This window comes from Schistocerca cancellata, chromosome 1 (assembly GCF_023864275.1).
Source record: "Schistocerca cancellata isolate TAMUIC-IGC-003103 chromosome 1, iqSchCanc2.1, whole genome shotgun sequence".
Lineage (NCBI taxonomy): Eukaryota > Metazoa > Arthropoda > Insecta > Orthoptera > Acrididae > Schistocerca > Schistocerca cancellata.
The window spans coordinates 1,117,942,109-1,117,966,912 of NC_064626.1; the positions used below are offsets into that span (position 1 = coordinate 1,117,942,109).

Genomic DNA, 24,804 nt, shown 5'->3' on the forward strand with positions numbered 1-24,804 from the left:
CATTACAATAAAAATGGAAGGCAGTAATACCACCTTATGACTGCCATCTTTCACAGGCCAATGAAATTTTATCTGTTTGAAGTTGAGTTATTGCACCATGAGAGATCTTATAAGCTACATCTCTCTCCCCCTTTTCAATTCAGTTGTTAATTTATGTTGCCCAGGTCCAAAATTTGTGTGTGTGTGTGTGTGTACATGGTTGAAATATTCATCATATTCTCAAAATAGGTTAAGGAGTTAAATCACTCAAACAGGTACATGAAACTACAGCAACTCGAATACTTAAGCGTATGCAGTTTAAAATATTCATTTCCTTGCACTTTATTGTGCCAAATAAAGTATTGTTTTCTGTGATTAACAAGACATTTTTTTTAAAAAAAGGCAACAATATTTTCTGCATTAATATGGAATACAAAAGGTGATTAACAGAAATACAGATAAAATAACTCAACTTTTTTATGAAAATCACACACTTTATTTCAAACAACAGTTTATAAATTAGGACCAACTTTGTTCATATAATCAAGTGATCGAAAATAACATTACTATTAAATTAACACGCCGGAAATTGTCCACCACTGAATTCCGTGCCAGCACATATCCATATCAAACACTTAAAACATTCCATATCAATCATACCATTTCCACAGATTCACGTTGCCTCAATCATTTAACCTGAATTTTTTTTTTCAGAGAACGAGACTCTGACACTGGTTTGGTAAACGTCTACACACAATACTGTTATCAATACATGCAATGTTTCTGCATGAAGACCATACTTTTAACAGAGAGAAGTTTATGCTGTTTGAGTATTCAGTTGAAAGTATATATCTGCAAAAAAATTATTAAAAAGAAAAGGGGAGGGAATATTTTGCAGCACTTTCACATTAAATAAGTAGTTAGTTATATTTTTAAAAAAGCAAAGTATCCCCTTTTCTTATTTAAAATGTTTTCTCGTACACTGACAGTTCTTGTAGTGCTGTACAATATTTAAAGAAGTTCAGAATGGCATTACACATATTGCAATCTCAGTTTTATGTAGAAAGCTTTGCTAGTGGTTGTATAAACTCTTATTTTACCTGTGGCATGCTTCTACAGGCACATCTATGTGGCAATGACATCATGCTACCTGTATCAGAGTAGACTCTGCTACAAATTTATACTAAAGAGAGTAGCATGCAAACACACAGCTAATAACATTAATACAATTTTTAAGCAGATCACAGTTTCCAAACAATTCTAATAAACACAGAAATTAAAAGAAAATATATCTTTATGACTACTGCTCACAGCAACGTTCTGCTGAAATTAAAAAACATGATCTCCAATTTGAGACCAATAACAGATTTATTAGGACTGAGGGGAATATCCTCACTTAGCAGTCTTCTCTTCTTCGTTTACTTTTTTGTGCCAATCCAAATTCATTTTCTTCACGGATTCACCTCTCTTTGCAGCCTCCTTGCCAGAAAAGGCAAATATCACACAACCAAGAACTGTCAGTCCAATCATGTAATTGGCTGCACGGATGCGAATCCTGTTTCTGGCTCTCTCAATCACATCCATCCTGTAAAAATGTTGCAGAAATCATAAAAGTGAATTCTTCTATGAAACATAAAATTTGTTTTTATTGTGTCAAGGTTTTAGCCACTTTTCTGCCATGAAGATATACAAACCTAGGAAAAACAGATAGTCAACACAACAATGACCAATCAATAAGGTACTTAAAAATGTAAGTTTCACATGTGTTGTTTGAACAATAGCAATCTAACCAATATTGACACATTGTAACAGCAGTCCAAAACCAAGCTCATCAATGAAGTACAATGCTTAGCATTGAAAGCATTTTTATTATGAATGTCAACATAAAGTTAGAAGAGAACTCTTAGATGGAGAGTGCTACTATTTATACAGGCATATTCCATAATATACATACAAACAAAAGAAATAGTGAGAATCTTCCAGAAATGAAATATTAAATATCAAACAACTGCTGGCAGTTGGATTTGTACCGCTGACCCACAGTATGTCAGTAGCGACACTAAGCCCTATGCCACACAGCTTGAAGCAATATAATACGCTGTTTGTCGTAGAGATAAGAAGAAGAAGAAGAAGAAGAAGGTGTTTACACGAAACTATGAGAGTAATAAGGGCAAAAGAAGAGCTTGTTGATACACTACAAAAGAAAGTAAATGGGTGGAGAAACAAAGGTAATTCATGATGGATAATCCAAGATGAAAGTTTTACTTAACATACACTGCTTCAGTTTTCACAATATAATAGAAGTTGTGAAGAAATTTACATTAACAATAATAATAATAATAATAATAATAATAATAAATTCATGGCTGTAATTTTCAGCAACTGTAGTATTGTTTTTTCAGAATAATTTCAGTAATCAGTTGCAAGTAAATTTTCATTATCTTTACCAGCTTAGATGAAATATCATATTCAGAAGCTTAGTTAGCAAACATTCAATATGTTCTTCACGGAAGGATAATGCCATGGTATGTTCAGAAATTTACATATTATATGTGATTATTTTAAATACTGCTTCAATTATGGTAAATTGTCAAACTGCTCTAAACAATCACATACAATATGCAAATTTTTGAACATACTATGGCATTATCCTCCTGTGAATAAGATATTGACTGTCTGCTAAACTAAGCTTATGAATAAGACAAGTTAATTTGTCGAAATCAGTAAAGATAATAAAAATTCATTTGCAGCTGATGACTGAAGTTTATTCTCAAAAGGATCTCTGGGCGGGGGCTACGCAAGAGGACGTCATTATCAGGAGAAAGAAAACTGGCGTTCTACGGATCAGAGCGTGGAATGGCAGATCCCTTAATCGGGCAGGTAGGTTAGAAAATTTGAAAAGGGAAATGGATAGGTTAAAGTCAAATATAGTGGGAATTAGTGACGTTCGGTGGAGGGAGGAACAAGACTTCTGGTCAGGTGACTACAGGGCTATAAACACAAAATCAAATAGGGGTAATGCAGGAGTAGGTTTTAGAATACGCAAAAAAAAAAAAAAAAAAGTGCAGGTAAGCTACTACAAACAGCATAGTGAGTGCATTATTGTGGCCAAGATAGACATGCAGCCCACACCTACTACACTAGTACAAGTTTATATGCCAACTAGCTCTGCAGATGAAGAAATATATGACGAGATAAAAGAAATTATTCAGGTAGTGAAGGGAGACGAAAATTTAATAGTCATGGGTCATTGGAATTCGGCAGTAGGAAAAGGAAGAGAAAGAAACGTAGTAGGTGAATATGGATTGGGGCTAAGAAATGAAAGAGGAAGCCGCCTGGTAGAATTTTGCACAGAGCACAACATAATCATAGATAACACTTGGTTTAAGAATCATGAAAGAAGGTTGTATACATGGAAGAAGCCTGGAGATACTGACAGGTTTCAGATAGATTATATAATGGTAAGACAGAGATTTAGGAACCAGGTATTAAATTGTAAGACATTTCCAGGGGCAGATGTGGACTCTGACCACAATTTATTGGTTATGATCTGTAGATTAAAACTGAAGAAACTGCAAAAAGGTGGGAATTTAAGGAGATGGGACCTAGATAAACTGAAAGAACCAGAGGTTGTACAGAGGTTCAGGGAGAGCATAAGGGAACAATTGACAAGAATGGGGGAAAGAAATACAGTAGAAGAAGAATGGGTAGCTTTGAGGAATGAAATAGTGAAGGCAGCAGAGGATAAAGTAGGTAAAAAGATGAGGGCTAGTAGAAATCCTTGGGTAAAAGAAGAGATACTGAATTTAATTTATGAAAGGAAAAAATACAAAAATGCAGTAAGTGAAGCAGGCAAAAAGGAATACAAACGTCTCAAAAATGAGATCAACAGGAAGTGCAAAATGGCTAAGCAGGGATGGCTAGAGGACAAATGCAAGGATGTAGAGGCTTATCTCACTAGGGGTAAGATAGATACTGCCTACAGGAAAATTAAAGAGACCTTTGGAGAAAAGAGAACCACTTGTATGAATATCAAGAGCTCAGATGGAAACCCAGTTCTAAGCAAAGAAGGGAAAGCAGAAAGGTGGAAGGAGTATATAGAGGGTCTATACAAGGGCGATGTACTTGAGGACAATATTATAGAAATGGAAGAGAACGTAGATGACGATGAAATGGGAGATACGATACTTCGTGAAGAGTTTGACAGAGTGCTGAAAGTCCAGAGTCGAAACAAGGCCCCAGGAGTAGACAACATTCCCTTAGAACTACTGACAGCCTTGGGAGAGCCAGTCCTGACAAAACTCTACCATCTGGCAAGCAAAATGTATGAGACAGGCGAAATACCCTCAGACTTCAAGAAGAATATAATAATTCCAATCCCAAAGAAAGCAGGTTTGACAGAAGTGAAAATTACTGAACCATCAGTTTAATAAGTCACAGCTGCAAAATACTAACGTGAATTCTTTACAGACGAGTGAAAAAACTGGTAGAAGCCGACCTCGGGGAAGATCTGTTTGGATTCCGTAGAAATGTTGGAACACATGAGGCAATACTGACCCTACAACTTATCTTAGAAGAAAGATCAAGGAAAGGCAAACCTAAGTTTCTAGCATTTGTAGACTTAAGAGAAAGCTTTTGACAATGTTGACTGGAATACCCTCTTTCGAATTCTGAAGGTGGAAGGGGTAAAATACAGGGAGCTAAATGCTATTTATAATTTGTACAGAAACCAGATGGCAGTTATAAGAGTCGAGGGACATGAAAGGGAAGCAGTGGTTGGGAAAGGAGTGAGACAGGGTTGTAGCCTCTCTCCAATGCTATTCAATCTGTATATTGAGCAAGCAGTAAAGGAAACAAAAGAAAAGTTCGAAGTAGAAATTAAAATCCATGGAGAAGAAATAAAAACTTTGAGGTTCGCCAATGACACTGTAATTCTGTCAGAGACAACAAAGGACTTGGAAGAGCAGTTGAACGGAATGGACAGTGTCTTGAAAGTAGGGTATAAGATGAACATCAACAAAAGCAAAACAAGGATAATGGAATGTAGATGAATTAAGTCGGATGATGATGAGGGAATTAGATTAGGAAATGAGACACTTAAAGTAGTAAAGGAGTTTTGCTATTTGGGAAGCAAAATAACTGATGATGGTCGAAGTAGAGAGGATATAAAATTTAGACTGGCAATGGCAAGGAAAGCGTTTCTGAAGAAGAGATATTTGTTAATATCGAGTATAGATTTAAGTGTCAGGAAGTCATTTCTGAAAGTATTTGTATGGAGTGTAGCCATGTATGGAAGTGAAACATGGACGATAAATAGTTTAGAGAAGAAGAGAATAGAAGCTTTTGAAATGTGGTGCTACAGAAGAATGCTGAAGATTAGATGGGTAGATCACATAACAAATGAGGAGGTATTGAACAGAATTGGGGAGAAGAGGAGTTTGTCGCACAACTTGATTAGAAGAAGGGATCGGTTGGTAGGACATGTTCTGAGGCATCAAGGGATCACCAATTTAGTATTGGAGGGTAGCGTAGAGGGTAAAAATCATAGAGGGAGACCAAGAGATGAATACACTAAGCAGATTCAGAAGGATGTAGGCTGCAGTAGGTACGGGGACATGAAGAAGCTTGCACAGGATAGAGTAGCATGGAGAGCTGCATCAAACCAGCCTCAGGACTGCAGGACTGAAGACCATAACAACAACATTAGAAGTGTATCACAGTTATAGTGTACCACTGTGTATATCTACACTTTTTCACACAATTTGAAGTAAGTAAGGAAGTATAGGCAACACAAATTAGCAACATTTTAATATCAGCAATTATGGAGAGGACTCTCATGTTGACAATAAACCACCTTCCAAAGTGACAGGCAATGGGTTCTTTTCAACATCATCCTGTGTAATAGATAGTGAAACTTTGAAGCATTAACCCACACCTTTTCTCCAGCCATTCACTACCGTATTTCCTTGAATTTAAGCCACACTTTTTTTTTCCTTTTTTTTTTCTTTTAAATCCAAAAAACCGCCTGCAGCTTAGAGTTGAGTGCAAACTAAGCGGAAGTTCTGAAAAATGTTGGTAGGTGCCGCCACAACTAACTTCTGCCGTCGAATACATGTAGCACAACACAGGCATGCTTTGCAGGCACGAAGATAAATAATAAATACTGGTGCCAAAACCTCTGCGTCAGCAAAAAAAAGAGAGAGAGAGAGAGAGAGAGAGAGAGAGAGAGAGAGAGAGAGAGAGAAAAGGGGGTGGGAGACGAACTATTTTCTCCGCCCCAAGTTTCGACCACTGCATTTTCATACCTTATCTAACGAAGTAAATACAAATTCCGCATTATTCATATTCGAATGTAGCAGCATTTCAATGTACTATGAAAATCAGACTGGCAAGACTATTTGGGATGTTTGTCAATATGGCCAACTCTACATTTTGAATTTTTTCCTACCTGTGAGAAGAGATGGTTGCTAATAGGAACTTTTATGAATTGTGAATCACATGCAGTATTCTCTTCACCATGAGAATAATATGAATATTTTGCCATGTATTCTTTCTTGTTTGCTGCTATCTCATTTAAATCCTGTCTGCCTAATAAACTACGAAACTAGAGTGAGACAACAGCAAACGCGGAAGAATATACATTTTATGTTATGTTTATATTCATATTATTCTTATGCCTAATAGTGATACAGTCGGAAATGAAGCACGGCTTGACTAGATTTTAAATCTAAGATGACTAATTTCTGTGCAGAATGTAATGTACTAATAAGGCGTCTGCGAAGAAATTCAAACGGAGAAAATTTTTCGCTAAACTCTCGTTCAGAACATCTCCTATCATACGCAGTCTATTATTTGGTTCTTGTTGATCATTATCAAAGAAAGCAGCAGTGTAAGTAACAACAAATAGCAGCCTCTTGCCATTGTTTCGCTAATGAGACGATTCCTCTCTTTTTCTTAAAGACTGTAAACAGCGGTAGCGCACACAAAAGCAAGCCACGCCACGAGCGGCGACAGGCCGTAAACACTCATTATCAGAATGCGACAAACAATGCATGACACAGTATAATAATCCATTTTCAGCTTAGAGTGACGTAAACACCTATAACAAAGAGAACGGCACTTATCACATCAAAGAAAAATAAGCAATCAATTCAAACCAGACAAAGCACATGAAAAAGGTAGGGTACCCATATAAATACAGACAGAGCGCCTGACGCATAGCAGTGGCTACCTGGCAAAGCTTAACTGCTAAACTTACGACTCGAACCAAACTACTGTAGTTGTATCGTCATTCATTTGACCTAAATTGTGTCTCATATTACAATGGGCCAACTTTGTTTCGATTTGGAGGTGCGGCCTAAAACTTTTCTCTCCCCTTGAATTTCCAGTCTCAAATTTCAGGTGCGGCTTAGATTCGGGAAATTTTTTTTTCCCTTGATTTCGAGTCTTATTTTTCAGGTGCGGCTAGATTCAAGTAAATACGGTATGTATGTAAGTTGGTCCGAAGTGATAACCTCAAACAGCCATCAGGTTCTACTGCCAGAAATTCAGCTGATGCTTGTTTAAAGTTATCGCCTCACAGTTACTTACAAATGTGATGAACACCTGTAGAAACAGTGTGGGTTAATGCTTCCATTTTTCATTATGTATTAAATGCCTGAAAACGGCCACACAGCTGAATTCATAGAACACTGTAAACTACAAAGAAAAAAGGATATTTCATTGAAGTAATGACAGCTAGTGTGGTACACTATTCGAGTCAGAATTTTTTTTTAGCTTTAGATACTGATGCAACTAAAATCTAAATATCTGTGTTTTATAATCTGACTTTACATTAGAATCATTCAAAGACTATCTGGCAGTTTATACATATGAACAAAAAACAACTGAAGCAAACTTACCCATACTATCACTTTAGGGGAATTGGGAAGGACTGTGGAGAAGATGGGCCTCATTTCTGGGTCAATCATAAGTAGTCTAATCACTAGCATAGGGTATGGTTAACTTGTTCCAGTCGAGAGTATTATTTGTTAATCCATTGCCCACCCGATCTACAGAATATCCTGGTACAATCTTATGCTACACTATTCCCACGGGTCATACTGTGTGGAAGACAAGTGCAAGATCCCTCCTATGCACCGCATCCAGCACATCCTATTCCAGCCCTGTCACAGGCGTATCCTACCCTATCCTACCCTCCAAGAGGCAGGGTCACCTGCGAAGGCACATTTATCACGCACCAGCTCTGCTGTAAATTCTGTACAGCATTTTATGCGAGTATGACCACCAATCAGCCATTCACCTACGTAACTGGGTCTAGGAACACTAATGAAATTGGATATTAATAATGCAATCATGAATAATACACTACAAAATAGACAAGAAAGCAGAAACCAATAAGGAAAAGTAGACTGCCGTATTTTGCGCATTTGTAAAGAATGAAAGACATGAGGCGAAAAAATTTTTTTTGAGAACCTTTGGGAAAGCATATAAACAAAAAGCACCTTCAGAGGAGTTAAAAAATATCTAAAAAATTACAAAATAGAAGGGAAAGTAGCACAAGAAAATATTCTCATAAAGTGGTAAAAATAGATGTATTCTAAGTTGAAAATAAGAAAGTGAGAATTAAGTGTTCTAAAGAAAGAAAAAAAAATGAGACAATATAACAATGAAAGAGTATTCGAGGACAAGAAAACAATAAATGAAAGTGATTTCATATTAGCGCATTATGTTTACACGGTTGTTATGAGGTGACTGAAATAGTGCTGATTCAAGACATGGGAAATATGTATAACAATCCAAGAAATTCAAGGACTAACACACTACAAATTTTTACTACACACGTCATGGAAATCACTTAAAAGTCCAAACATAATGGCATTTGAAAAAACCAATGTCTGCACATCACCAGAGGGAGTGCTCCATGAGTTGCTGTCAATGATCTGGTTACAATTAAAATGTAGAGCTCTCTTCCTTCCCATTTTAGTCACAGCCAACAGAAACCTTAGGTTTGACAATGTGATCTATGTGCAAAGTGAACTCATCGCTTAGTGATACTGAAACACACCGAAATTGGTAACTGATGCATTGCACCACTTCCCATGGTGGATTCATAGTAATTTTTTAGTGTTTTATTACCTTCACATTTTTAACTGGACAAAACAGTAACGTAAGTTGTCTATGTTATTAAAATTTCAATAACTCAGTTAAAATCAGGTCTTTTGCTGTTTTACTCCTTGCATGGCATTTCTGCAACTAATTTTATGAAAATCAGTATTTAGTGATTGGTTGTTATCTTGTTTGTATTAATTATGCCAACAGTGACAACTAAAAATCCACGCATTTATTAAATGCTGAATGAGAGTGGCTGTTCTGAAATTCTTTAAAATACAGTTTCTGTCACATGGAATAATGTTTTCATTTAATATAAGACCCATCCAGAAGTTGAAACTGTATTTTATGCGGAAGATAAACAGTTATTTTTAAAACTTAATTGTTACCAGTACAAAGGTGAGCATTTTATCAATCAATGTAAATTGTCAATAGTTCTTTTATTACTACAGTACTTTACTTATACTTACGATACACTGTCGGGAACATCTGCTATTGATTTGTATTTTCCTGTCCAGACTAGAAACCTTTTCTCCAAGTTGTCCAATTTACGGTAATTACCCACTGAAAAAGCAACAGATCATTTAATTAGCATGTAAGCTGAAAAAACCAACGGTCAGCATGATAAAGTGAAAGGATATAATCTCATCACTCCAGGTGAAGCTACCATTCGGATATTTTCTTCAAAAAATCATTGGTGTACAATACATTTATTACATAAATGAGCAAATTTTAATGAAATGATGAAGAAATTTAGTTTTGTCTCATCAGTGACGACACTTATTCTTAGTAGCTTTTCAAACAACGTTGATTACTACACCATCTTTGTGCATAAACTTCTCAGTGTGTTTTGTCTTAAATCACCAACTCAATATGAAACAAATTACCAACACCACAACCACAATACTAGAAGGAAAGATTATCTCCACATCGAGCAAAAGCATTTCCTTCTTGTACGAAAGAGGGAAAATTCAGTGATAAATAGTATCAAAGACACAGGAAGTAATAAATCTTTATTTAAATTGACCTGACTGATAGTCCATTTTAGCTAAAATCAAGATCAAGGCCAGCAGCAGTTGTGGTGCTTATCTATTGCTCACAGGTTGGCAATGCGTCAGTTTTGTGTTGCCAGTGGAATGATTGTTTGAAATGACCAATGAGGTGAGGAGTGAGGCAATGTATTTCTAGCACCAAAATTTAAACCATTTGCCAGTTTTTGGTATATTAGTGAGAGTCAACAGAAATATTTTATAATGACAGTGACACTACAAAGTGGACTAAGTTAAGTGATTCAGGTCCGTTTGACATCTTCCATTTATGCCTGTCTCATGTATTAATTGCAGAGACATGAAAACTTATCAAACATGGTAGTGAAATGGCTACAAAGTTAATCTGTGAGAGCACACTGAGTAACTGGATCAATGTTTTTTTAACACTGGGAGAAGGTAGGTAGATCAATTTTTATTCACAATGAAGTTTCACATCTGATATATTAACGAACATTGATCCACATCCCTTCTCCCATAATTTTATTAAAAAACATTGGTCCACTACTCAGCGTGCTCGCACAGATCGATTGCATAGCAACAAAGAGCAGGGAAATATTTCACAGCTTTTTCAAATATATCATGGGTTGTGACATTGTCCTTTGTTTGCAGACACTAGTACAGTTTACACAGTTTAAATAGATGTGACTCAAACAAGGAGCACTTAAATTTATAATCCTCATTGACAGCAAAATTTCACACTTTCTTCCGAATGTACTACTTTGAAACACATCATCTATCTGCTGCTCTCTCATTGGCTGTATAACACAAACAGCTGACATGCCTTCTTTTGGATCCACCATACCTCACGGCAAGCACTGACAACATTCCTGCACGAAACACGTAAGTATGCCACTGGCCCTATTCTAGACTTTTACTGCCAATTTTACTTTGTGGAAAACCTTCAAACTAATGTTCTTCAAAGAAGTGGAAATTCCTGTTAACTATCTGTGACAATACATAGACGTAGATGATAAACCTAAAGATTGTGTAATAAGCACAATGTTTTTAGGGATGAATACTTTATCAGTTAATATGGACTGAGCACTCAAGGATACTGGAATAAAGAATGTTAACAGCATATCATGCTCTCTGAGTGTCATCACAGTAGGTAACAGCCAATGTCTTGTGGTGACATACTATTCCTACGTACACTATTCTTAGCTGTGGGATTCTGTTCTGGGAACTGAAGGCCAGAAAAATAGACAGAATTTTTAAATTTCAGAAGAGGGCCATAAGAATATTATCTAGAAGTAGTAGGCATGCTCACTATAAAGAGATTTAGAAAACTGGACATGCTTACTGTACCAAGTGACTACATCTCTCAAGCTGTGGTGCACAACAGGGATAACATTCTACTAATAGTTCTACGCCTAACCATGGTACAAGAGCCAGTATGGATTTACTTTTACCAAGGAAAAACAAACAAAAAGCTCAAAGCAGTATTTTCTATCAGGAAATAAAATTATATAATAAACTGTCCAAGGAAATGAAAGTTGTTACTAGTATACTGCTGTTCAACGAGGCAGCTGAAACATTCTTCACAACTAATGCATGCTACATAACTAAAGGTTACTTGGAGGACTCAGAGTAGTGAGTAATAATGAAATGAGTTACTACGAGGGTGAGTCAAATGAAAACCTTAAATTTGTAATAACAAATCGAAATTTCACGGCGTTCTCCTGTAAGTTGGCAAGCATGCTACAAACAGCGTGCAGAATGACCTGTAGGTGGCAGCATAGTGCAGATGCACACATACTGTCGCAGTATCAGTATAAAGATGGCCGCCCCACTTGCAACTTGCACCAGGAAAGAACAGCGTTCTGTTATTCGGTTTTTGCATAGTGAAGGTGTGAAACCTATTGAAATTCATTGACGAATGAAGATTCAGTACAGTGATGCATGTTTGTCAGAGCAGCAAGTCTACGAATGGAGTAGGAAGTTCGCAAATGGTGTGACTTCAGTGGAAGATGCTCCTTGTCCAGGTGACTCCACAGAACACTGCAGCAGTTGAAGCCATAGTGAAGGAAAACCAACAAATGACACTGAATGACATTGCAGCATGTTTACAGATTAGTCATGGGTCAACACACCACATTGTGCATGATGTGCTCCAGTTTCACAAAGTGTCTGCAAGATGGGTGCCATGGCAGCTGACTCCTGAAATGTGAGAACGACGCGTTGATGCTTGTGAAGAACTTCTTTGGCACTTTGAACGAGAAGGTGATGGCTTCCTTGCAAGAATCGTTACTGGGGACAACACCTGGGTTCACTTTCACCAACCAGAAACGAATAGAGCAAGCAAGGAATGGTGCCATTCCTCATCACCAAAACCAAAGAAGTTTCGAACAGAACCATTGTTGGGGAAGGTTATGCTGACACTCTTTTGGGACGAAAAAGGCGTCATTTTGGAGCATTACATGCCTAGAGGGACCATTGTCACCAGTGCATCATACACAGATCTCCTAAAAAATCATCTGCGGCCTGCAATCAAATCAAGGCGACGTGGATTGCTTGTCAGCACATGTCCAATTGCAACATGACAATGCACAGCCCCACACTGCCCGTACAACAGCTGTAACAATCAGACGTGCATTCTGAGTGTCTTCCTCATCCACCTTACTCATCAGACCTTGCCCCAAGTGATTTCCATATGTTTGGACCACTCAAAGATGCAATAGGAGGAAAGAAGTTCCTTTTTGAAGAAGAGGTACGCCATGCGGCGCACGAGTGGTTGCGCCGACTACCAAAAGAATTATTTTCTAAAGGAATTTATGCACTTTGTAAGTGCTGGAGGACTTGCATTGGGTGGGGGAGATTATGTTAAAAAGTGATACAGCTTTGTAGCACTTCTGCACTATAAATAATATTTTTTAAAAATATTGAAGGTTTTCATTTGACTCACCCTCATACAACACCCTGTTAACATTTCAATAAATGATCACTCTTCACTTAAAACTTCCAGGCTGATAGGCCTTCCTCGTAAACATGTTCCGCTATGGCCGATTTATCCGTGTGTCCCAAACGGCAATTCCTCTTATGTTCAACAAGATGGCTGTTCACACTTCTCGTTGTGGTACCAATATAAACCTGTCCACAACTACAAGGAATTTTATATACTCCCAATGTAGCCAAAGGGTGTCGTGCATCTTTTGCTGATCTTAAATATTCTTTTATTTTCCTGGTGGGTCTGAAAATAGTTTCCACCCCATACTTGTTTAAAACTTTCTTCCCAATGCTATCTGTTATGTTACTAATGAACGGAAGAAAAACTTTGCCCACTGGGCAACTGTTGTTTGTCGTTGCTCCTGATTCTCTGCCTAGAGCAAAGTGCTCGATCTATATCCTTGCTAGAATAGCCATTCTTCACGAAAGTTCAATCTCATCTTTTAAATAAAGAGGTTCACAAATTTTGTACGCCCTGTCTACCAAGCTTTTCATTACACCTCTTTTTTTGTCTACGGTGGTGGTTTGAATCTTTATGAGATAACAATCAGTATGTGTGGCCTTTCTATACCTTATGGCCCAATATTCCGTCCCGTTGTTTAATCACAAACACATTCAGGAAATTCAATTGCCCATTCTTTCCGTCTCCATAGGAAATTGGATTAAAAATTCCTTGTAGTTGTGGACAGGTTTACATCGGTACCACAAAGAAAAGTGTGAACACCCATCTTGTTGCACATCAGAGAAATTGCCGCCTGGGTCACACGGATAAATCAGCCGTAGCAGAACATGTTTACCAGGAAGGTGATCATGAAATAAAATTCATGAGAGACGAGTGTCACATCAAAAATCTCACATTATTATGCACACATGTATAGAGAGGCTATCAAGATTGATAAACACCGTAAAAATTTTAACAGGAAAGACAAAGGTGTTAAACTGGATAAAATTTTGATGTCAGCATTGCACCGCAAGCTTGACAATCTATTACTTTCAACTGAGAATGTTAGTATTACCAGAGACAATTTCTTAGATGACACCAAGTGATCGACAGTGGTGCCCTCTGTACTGCCTATATAATTAGCGCTTCCTCGAGTTCTCTTCGCAGTTTGCCGCTGTACCTCTGAGGATGTCTCCCGCAGTCGGAGACAAAACGTCAGGGGAGAGTTTTATAGTTTGACCACGGCCTATCAGCCCGGAAGTTTTAAGTGAAGACAATACCAGCTGTGAAATCCTACATTGTATGATAAAATGATCACTGTTTCCTACTCTGGCAAGAAAGTCAAGTGTCAGGATCTGAACTGCATGGTAGTAATGACTTGCTGATGCAGTCTTTTCAGTTGGACAGATGAGAGGAGAAGAAGGAAACATGGGGCATACTCTAATGTTGTTGGCCCAGGAACTGGTTGTCCAAACAGGCTGGAGTTATCGCAAGGGGCATAACAGCATCTTCATGGCCCAGAAGTCATTAGCAGATATCATTACTGTGTGTGGTAATGAAAATCAAAATTATGTTTTCATTTTATTAGTTATCAGGAGATATGTTTGTGTAAATCAAATAACATCGCATAACAGGCACCAACTGAATGAGGCAATGCATCTTAAGACAGTGACTTCACACTCAGGAGGGTGGGATTCATTCTGTCTGGCCATCCTGATTTGGGTTTTCCTACACCACTTCAGGCAAAAGCCAGGATGGTTCCTTCATTAAGGTCACAGCTGACCACTTGTCCTAGCCTTCGAGCATACTTTAGTATTTTGTGCTATTTATTTTTATTATAATATTACCACGACAACTTCTATATTACTCTGATGAAATAAATAAATCAATAAACAACAACAACATTATTTTAATCCAACAGAAAATACTACAAACACGACACTGTAAACTTAATTATCATTTCTGCAGCATTATTAAAATTATTATTATTTCTTTACTTTCTCAGACGTTCAGTCTGGTTAAAAATGGAAAGTGACGCGGACCTTGATCAAGCGTCACTTCCTTTTAACTGTACGGTATATGTTATATTGCATTTAGGAATTTTCGGGTAATTGAACATGTATCAATAATTACGGATTTCTGTAATTGTATATGTAAGTTTGGATGTAGCTGTATTGCGTTGATGTACTGGTGGATATTGTGTGGTATGACTCCTGTAGTTGATAGTATAATTGGTATAATGTCAACTTTATCCTGATACCACATGTCCTTGACTTCCTCAGCCAGTTGGATGTATTTTTCAATTTTTTCCCCTGTTTTCTTTTGTATATTTGTTGTATTGGGTATGGATATTTCATTTAGTTGTGTTAATTTCTTCTTTTTATAGGTTAGTATGATGTCAGGTTTGTTATGTGGTGTTGTTTTATCTGTTATAATGGTCCTGTTCCAGTATAATTTGTATTCATCATTCTCCAGTACATTTTATGGTGCATACTTGTATGTGGGAACGTGTTGTTTTATAAGTTTATGTTGTAAGGCAAGCTGTTGATGTATTATTTTTGCTACATTGTCATGTCTTCTGGGGTATTCTGTATTTGCTAGTATTGTACATCCGCTTGTGATGTGATCTACTGTTTCTATTTGTTGTTTGCAAAGTCTGCATTTATCTGTTGTGGTATTGGGATCTTTAATAACATGCTTGCTGTAATATCTGGTGTTTATTGTTTGATCCTGTATTGCGATCATGAATCCTTCCGTCTCACTGTATATATTGCCGTTTCTTAGCCATGTGTTGGATGCGTCTTGATCTATGTGTGGCTGTGTTAGATGATACGGGTGCTTGCCGTGTAGTGTTTTCTTTTTCCAATTTACTTTCTTTGTATCTGTTGATGTTATGTGATCTAAAGGGTTGTAGAAGTGGTTATGAAATTGCAATGGTGTAGCTGATGTATTTATATGAGTGATTGCTTTGTGTATTTTGCTAGTTTCTGCTCGTTCTAGAAAGAATTTTCTTAAATTGTCTACCTGTCCATAATGTAGGTTTTTTATATCTATAAATCCCCTTCCACCTTCCTTTCTGCTTAATGTGAATCTTTCTGTTGCTGAATGTATGTGATGTATTCTATATTTGTGGCATTGTGATCGTGTAAGTGTATTGAGTGCTTCTAGGTCTGTGTCACTCCATTTCACTACTCCAAATGAGTAGGTCAATACTGGTATAGCATAAGTATTTATAGCTTTTGTCTTGTTTCTTGCTGTCAATTCTGTTTTCAGTATTTTTGTTAGTCTTTGTCTATATTTTTCTTTTAGTTCTTCTTTAATATTTGTATTATCTATTCCTATTTTTTGTCTGTATCCTAGGTATTTATAGGCATCTGTTTTTCCCATCGCTTCTATGCAGTCGCTGTGGTTATCCAATATGTAATCTTCTTGTTTAGTGTGTTTGCCCTTGACTATGCTATTTTTCTTACATTTGTCTGTTCCAAAAGCCATATTTATATCATTGCTGAATACTTCTGTTATCTTTAGTAATTGGTTGAGTTGTTGATTTGTTGCTGCCAGTAGTTTTAGATCATCCATGTATAGCAAATGTGTGATTTTGTGTGGGTATGTTCCAGTAATATTGTATCCATAATTTGTATTATTTAGCATGTTGGATAGTGGGTTCAGAGCAAGACAGAACCAGAAAGGACTTAATGAGTCTCCTTGGTATATTCCACGCTTAATCTGTATTGGCTGTGATGTGATGTTATCTGAATTTGTTTGGATATTAAGTGTGGTTTTCCAATTTTTCATTACTGTGTTTAGAAACTGTATCAATTTAGGATCTACTTTGTATATTTCCAAAATCTGTAGTAACCATGAGTGGGGTACACTATCAAAGGCTTTTTGGTAATCAATGTATGCGTAGTGTAGGGACCTTTGTTTAGTTTTAGCTTGATATGTCACCTCTGTATCTATTATCAGTTGCTCTTTACATCCTCGTGCTCCTTTGCAGCAGCCTTTTTGTTCTTCATTTATAATTTTGTTCTGTGTTGTATGTGTCATTAATTTCTGTGTGATGACTGAAGTTAATATTTTGTATATTGTTGGTAGGCATGTTATGGTGCGATATTTAGCTGGGTTTGCTGTGTCTGCTTGATCTTTAGGTTTCAGATAGGTTATTCCATGTGTAAGTATCAGGGAATGTGTATGGGTCTGCAATGTAACTGTTAAATAACTTAGTTAGATGTGAATGTGTTGAGGTGAACTTCTTTAGCCAGTAATTTGCTATTTTATCATTTCCAGGGGCTTTCCAATTGTGTGTAGAATTAATTGCTCGGGTGACTTCATGTTGCAAAATTATCACTTCAGGCATTTGTGGTATCATCTTGTATGTGTCTGTTTCTGCTTGTATCCACCGTGCATGCCTGTTATGTTGTACCGGGTTTGACCATATGCTGCTCCAGAAGTGTTCCATGTCTGTTATGTTTGGTGGATTGTCTATTTTAATGTGTGTGTTATCCATTGTTTGGTAAAATCTCTTTTGGTTTGTGTTGAATGTTTGGTTTTGTTTCCTTCTATTTTCACTTTTTTTGTATCTTCTAAGTCGTTTGGCCAATGCTTGCAATTTCTGCTTTTTTTCATCTAATTGCTCTATTGCTTCTTGTTGTGAGATTTTACCTAACCTTTTTCGTTTTTTGTCTGATATTTCATTTCTTATAAATTGTGTTAACTGTCCGATGTCTCTTCTCAGTTTTTCTATTCTGATCTGTAACCTGTGTTGCCATGCTGGTTTTGTGGGTTTCTTCTGTGTGTTGGTTTGTTCTGATCTCTGCCTAGTGTGTATATTTAGTGTAGTGAGTGCTCCTATATAAACCAGTAGTTGCAACTCTTCCATAGTTGTGTTTTCATTTATTTTGTTGTGTATGATTGTGTTGATAGTTTTTATTGTTGTTTCGACTTGTGGGTTATTTGGCGGTCTATGCAAGAATGGTCTAATGTCTGTATTTGTGTCTTTGTATTCTATATATGTCAGCTGAAATTTCTCTTCTATATCTAACACGTGTCTCTCTTCGTGTTCTATTTGTGCTTGTTCTGGTGGCTGTCTTAAGATTTCGTTTTCCTCTGATTGTTTAATTGATGCGTGTTGGTCTTTGTTTGTTTGCTCTGGGATGTTTGAGTCCATTACTGTGTTTTCTTCCTCTTCTGATTGCACATTATTTTGTTCCAGTATTTGTTGTACTTGTTGTTTGATGTTTTCTAATTCTGACTGGGGTATCCTGTTATTTTTGATTATTACACGGATCTGATCAGCTAGTCGTTGTTCTGTTAAAAATTTTAATTCCGGGTATCTGGTAATAAATGTTGTGTATATTATTATTATTATTATTATTATTGCACTAATTAGTACTGTGTTACACTTATTGACTCATTCCACATACAAGAGACTTGCCTGTACACACAGATTTATCGAAGATGTAAACCATAAATATCACACTGTGTAAAGATTAATGGAGTAGCTCCCAGTGTCAATGAGTGGGTACGGACCTACAGTCTGCACCACAAGTAATATCCAATATTTCAATGAAATCATTAACTAAGATCTGGGTGGATGCTTTTGAATTACATTCATGTATTTTTTTTTCCCCCAACACCTATATACTGTGACCTGCCACTAACTTCCATCAGTATTCAGTACAGAACACATTAATCTCTCATACCACGGCCTGAAGTGAATGCTGCTTCTGCTTTTGGGGCACTGGTGGCTGTCTCTTGCACAGCAGCTGTTGTCTTGGTTGCTGCAAACTGAGTGTTATGAGTGGTGACCGCTACGTGCTGCTGTCTCTGCAGCAGACTTTTTATTTGTGGAAACATCTGAAAACAGAATAAAAATCACATTACTATGCTGAAATGTGTAAGCACCCCTTCTCTCTCTCTCTCTCTCTCTCTCTCTCTCTCTCTCCCTCTCCCTCCCTCCCTCTCTCTCCACTAGAAACATTAAGATTATTGATCAAGACGAACCAATGTGTCAGTAGGCTAATTAAAAAAACTTATTTGACATGCTTCACCTGCTATGCTATGGGGAATAAGGCATACCAAAAACCAACACTTACAGCTATGAAAAATAAAACCAAAACCACACACCTAAAAAATCTAAAAATCAAACATCCCTACACCCATTAAAACACATTCTATACACCATAAATACACAAAACATCACAACTCGAGAAGAAAAAAAGAAAAATACATACCACCAACAAATTCCAGCACTCCAACCCAACCCCCCCCCCCCCAAACTTACTTGCACGCACGCACGCACGCACACACAAAAATCATGACGTCACACACCACAACACACTTCCGTCATGGGACAAAGCTGACGGGTGGGATCAGACACCGCCATTGACCCGATGTGTGTGAAATCGGATGCTTCCATTGGCCTTGGGCTACAGTATGGTGGAACAAAGTAGAGACTGGTCTGCTTAGCTTAATGGATGGAATTAGCTGGAATGGAGCCTGTGCTGGACATGACCCCATCACGCTTGTGGGTAAAAGCGGAGATGGCAGCAGGAGTATACAGGCTAAAAACTAGATGTACGAGGTGCATTCAAGTTGTAAGGCCTCCGATTTTTTTTCTAATTAACTACTCACCCGAAATCAATGAAACTGGCGTTACTTCTCGACGTAATCGCCCTGCAGACGTACACATTTTTCACAACGCTGACACCATGATTCCATGGCAGCGGCGAAGGCTTCTTTAGGAGTCTGTTTTGACCACTGGAAAATCGCTGAGGCAATAGCAGCACGGCTGGTGAATGTGCGGCCACGGAGAGTGTCTTTCATTGTTGGAAAAAGCCAAAAGTCACTAGGAGCCAGGTCAGGTGAGTAGGGAGCATGAGGAATCACTTCAAAGTTGTTATCACGAAGAAACTGTTGCGTAACGTTAGCTCGATGTGCGGGTGCGTTGTCCTGCCGAAATTTTTTTGATGGCGGTGAATCTGTGTGCTTCCATTGAGCTGACTGGCGCTTTGTTTCTGGATTGAAAAATGGCATCCACGTCTCATCCATTGTCACAACCGACGAAAAGAAAGTCCCATTCATGCTGTCGTTGCGCGTCAACATTGTTTGGCAACATGCCACATGGGCAGCCATGTGGTCGTCCGTCAGCATTCGTGGCACCCACCTGGATGACACTTTTCGCATTTTCAGGTCGTCATGCAGGATTGTGTGCACAGAACCCACAGAAATGCCAACTCTGGAGGTGATCTGTTCAACAGTCATTCGGCGATCCCCCAAAACAATTCTCTCCACTTTCTCGATCATGTCGTCAGACCGGCTTGTGTGAGCTCGAGGTTGTTTCGGTTTGTTGTCACACGATGTTCTGCCTTCATTAAACTGTCGCACCCACGAATGCACTTTCGACACATCCATAACTCCATCACCACATGTCTCCTTCAACTGTCGATGAATTTCAATTGGTTTCACACCACGCAAATTCAGAAAACGAATGATTGCACGCTGTTCAAGTAAGGAAAATGTCGCCATTTTAAGTATTTAAAACAGTTCTCATTCTTGCCGCTGGCAGTAAAATTCCATCTGCCGTACGGTGCTGCCATCTCTGGGACGTACTGACAATGAACGCGGCCTCATTTTAAAACAATGTGCATGTTTCTATCTCTTTTCCAGTCTGGAGAAAAAAAAAAATCAGAGGCCTTAGAACTTGAATGCACCTCGTAGATGGGTACCTTTAGGATATCCAGAATCCCACAACAAAATAGGGAATGTGAAAAACAGGAATGGCTAGGGAAACACCGGCTGGCTATACCTTAACTTCCAGCTGCTTCAATAAACATTTCAGTGTAACAATTGGATGTAGGGATCAGTGGAAAAACAAACCACGACACCAAGCAGAAGAGAGAGTACGATTTACTGGCGAGTCAAAAACAAAGATGTTTGAGCCAGGATTCATGGGGTCCAGGCTAAACCAGAGTGTGTCATCTTTCTACAGAAGCTGGTCACAGTATTCCAGGTAGAAATATCTGCCATCAATGTGTGTGTGGCTGGAGAGAGTTTGCATGGGCGCTACAACAACAGTAGCATCTACACTTATTCAGACAGCCAAGCAGCTCCTCCAATCTCTGTCAGCCCATGTGATGAGATCAAAAATTGTTGCAAAGTAAAGCCCTTTTGACACCATGGGTTGCTCTTTAAGAAACTGAAGGCTTACAACATTGAGGACTCATCTATGCAATTACTGACCACAACATGACAAATTGCAAACAGTGTACTAAATTTACATGTAAAATAGATAATAAGGTAATAGGTTGCCAGTCTTTTCGAGATACAGTAATCCAGGGATCGATCCTTGGTCCCTTTCTCTTTTAGTGGTTTATGCCAATGGCATGACAACCCTTCAACTCAAAGACTTGGAGATATCACACTCAGCTGCAACTAAGGGCAAGATGAAAGTAACTAAATATTTTCTACAAAATGGTCTAAAGACCATCAGTAAAACTCAGCTACTTACATTTAAACAATTAGTTCCCACGTGGCTGAAATAAACAATACTTGTGATATTACATCAACAGAAACAGATAACATTAAATTTCTTGGCATTGAACTGGACAAAAATTTCCATTTGGGAAACAACATTTCTTCCGTATGTGAGAAAATCAGCAGCTGTTTGCATCTGATAACTAAGTTGGTAAAAATAGTCCCAACTCAAATACTAAAAATTATTTACTGTGGAAAAGTTTACCCATTTTTTAATTATGGTGTTGGACTGTGGGGTTGTGTAGCAGACCTGCACCTGAATGGAATATTAGCATTACAGAAAAGAGCCATTGGTTAATGCATGGACTAAAATCCAGACAGTCCTGTCATGAAACCTTTGTCCAACAAAAATATGTAACCATATACTCCTTGTATTTGTATAAACTTAATATACATTTTCTGAATAGTAAAAACAAACTAAATAAGTGCACTGATGCACATAATTATCATACAGAAGTACGGATAATTACTTCACACAGAGCACAAAATTAAAAATAACCGATAATAGTCCTTATATTAAATGGGCACATATGGTTCAACAAGCTGCCATGGACATGCTTTGAAAACTTGCGAACCAAACTGTTCCACAGGGAGATAAACACCTTAGTAGCCTAAATAAATATTTATATTTACTCAATGAATTCTAATCTACTTGCCCTCTGTTGTAAGACGTAATATAATTCAAGTATTAAGAGAAACGTACGTAGCACTACTGTGATGCTGAGGGTATTAGATTAGGAAATGAGACACTTAAAGTACTAAAGGAGTTTTGCTATTTGGGGAGCAAAATAACTGATGATGGTCAAAGTAGAGAGGATATAAAATATAGACTGGCAATGGGAAGGAAAGCGTTTCTGAAGAAGCAAAATTTGTTAACATTGAGTATTGATTTAAGTGTCAGGAAGTCGTTTCTGAAAGTATTTGTATGGAGTGTAGCCATGTATGGAAGTGAAACATGGGACGATAAATAGTTTAGACAAGAAGAGAATAGAAGCTTTCGAAATGTGGTGCTACAGAAGAATGCTGAAGATTAGATAGGTAGATCACATAACTAATGAGGAGGTATTGAATAGGATTGGGGAGAAGAGGAGTTTGTGGCACAACTTGACTAGAAGAAGGGATCAGTTGGTAGGACATGTTCTGAGACATCAAGGGATCACCAATTTAGTATTGGAGGGCAGCGTGGAGGGTAAAAATCGTAGAGGGAGACCAAGAGATGAATACACCAAGCAGATTCAGAAGGATGTAGGTTGCAGTAGGTACTGGGAGATGAAGAAGCTTGCACAGGATAGAGTAGCGTGGAGAGCTGCATCAAACCAGTCTCAGGACTGAATACCACAACCACAACAACAACAACAACAACAACAACAACAACAACAACAACAACAACAACAACAACAACAACAACAGGTATTACTTTAATGTACCTTTGTATGGCATTTGCAAAACACATCAGTTTGCTGGTCTACATGCAAAAAATGTAAATAAATAAATATGAAAGCAACAGGGTAAATCTGCTGTGAGACCCTGGTTACTCAGGAACCAGTGACAATGAACAATCCAATAGCCTGCCCAGGATAGGTGTGACAACTCCATTTATTGCATTGGATCCTATCCTAACCATCACGAAGGACTGGTTAAATCATAACTATGAAACTGGATCAAAAGGCAACACGGAATATGATCCATAAACAAGTGAAGCTAATGATGCCGATGCCCATGCCGTGCTTTAAGAGAAGTTCCTTAACCCAGGGCTTGAACATAAGATATACTAAACTCACGATAGGGCTAATGACAGGCCATGTGAACTTTTACAACAATCCTACATATGAGGTGTATAGAGAAAGGAGACCCTAAGTGTAGTCTTGCATCAGGTGATAAACAGCACCATACACCCTCTCCCAATGTGAAGCTTTAGAGATCAAATAACCTGAGCTGGTATGAACACACAATTAGTTAAATTAACCAAAAAGCTCAGCCCTGCCTGGTTTGCATTCTCTCCCACTGTGTTGTCCTAAAAAAAGGGATTGCACACATACTCGATACCTTTCTTTTGCATAATCATCTGGGGCAATGCAACTAAGATAAAAAAGTGTTTGTTCTACAGAAACATGAAGTAACAATGTCATGTAAAATTGATAACACAACTACTTGTGGGAATGTCTTCAGAACCTCTTCACATACCTACAGTTTCTCACATAACTTGCCAATACAATACATGATCTTTGTGGTTGACATCAAGAATGAATCTAGCATAACCTGTGAAATTCGCAATCACAATCAGAATTAGCGGACGACAATAACAACATTACTAAAGAGACACTTTAACTACTTTGTGGACACTTCCTGCATACAATGCTTGACAACTTACTGAGCTGACTAGCAACCATTATTTTATTGTTTCAACATTAAGAGCTCGATGCGGTAATGAACTTTTTCCCATAATTAATTATAAAATGTAGGAGGCCCAAGAGAATGAATCTGCTACAAAAACGTTAACCAACTGACACATCCCATAATTGTCGGCACCTACTAAAAACACTGTTTATAACGGCAAACTTAACTCCCTGGTCCACCAACTAAAGACACAGCTGGAGGGTACTAAGAAAATCGACAAATATTTGTGCAACGCGATATGTATTCCAATTAGTGAATGACAGCTGTGCTCACGCTCTTCCAATTCATGACAACTGTTACAAAAAGGGCATAATAAAAATACCTTATGCTGTTGGAATTTCGTTCTGTTGTATCATACACGAGCACAATTTCACTGTTAATACTATGACCGAGTAATACGTGAAATTTTGTACACAGATCAACCCTAGCACTGCGGCTACTACGCGTAACTGAACGGCGCTGGTATATATACCTCACTCCAGTTAAACTCTTTGACCTTGATAGCAACCTTCTCATGTCTACGTAGTCAAAACATTTGGATCAATTGTGAAACTTTGTCACAAAATATGTCACGAAACAAATAAGAGTGCTAAGACAAAACTCATGTTTTAATTTTCAAGGTGTACTAAGAACAATTTAATAGCAATGTGCATTGTCAAAGTATTTCAGTAGACTAATGTGTTCACATTTACGTCATGTGTGTTCCTGCCTCTGTCATGCGGGAGCCCCTGTCATGCTTAGTCGAGGTGAAGCGGCAAGAGAGGTCGGAAAGGAAGCGTTCCGCAAAGTTCGTGACAATTCAATTACTACAACACCAAAAAAAAGTAGTTTACAGTCGCCAATAAGTTT

General features: G+C 37.9%; 1 protein-coding gene across 1 annotated transcript; it reads right to left on the reverse strand.

Annotated features, from left to right (window-relative positions):
* Positions 1 to 452: 452 nt before the first annotated feature.
* LOC126092266 (UPF0389 protein CG9231) lies at positions 453 to 24,456 on the reverse strand. Its single transcript, XM_049907784.1, has 4 exons — positions 24,278 to 24,456; positions 18,726 to 18,879; positions 9,561 to 9,654; positions 453 to 1,564 (listed from the first exon to the last, which is right to left on the reverse strand). Exons 2-4 carry the CDS (start codon positions 18,877 to 18,879, stop codon positions 1,372 to 1,374), a joined length of 441 nt encoding a protein of 146 aa, XP_049763741.1. The 5' UTR covers positions 24,278 to 24,456; the 3' UTR covers positions 453 to 1,371.
* Positions 24,457 to 24,804: the final 348 nt, after the last annotated feature.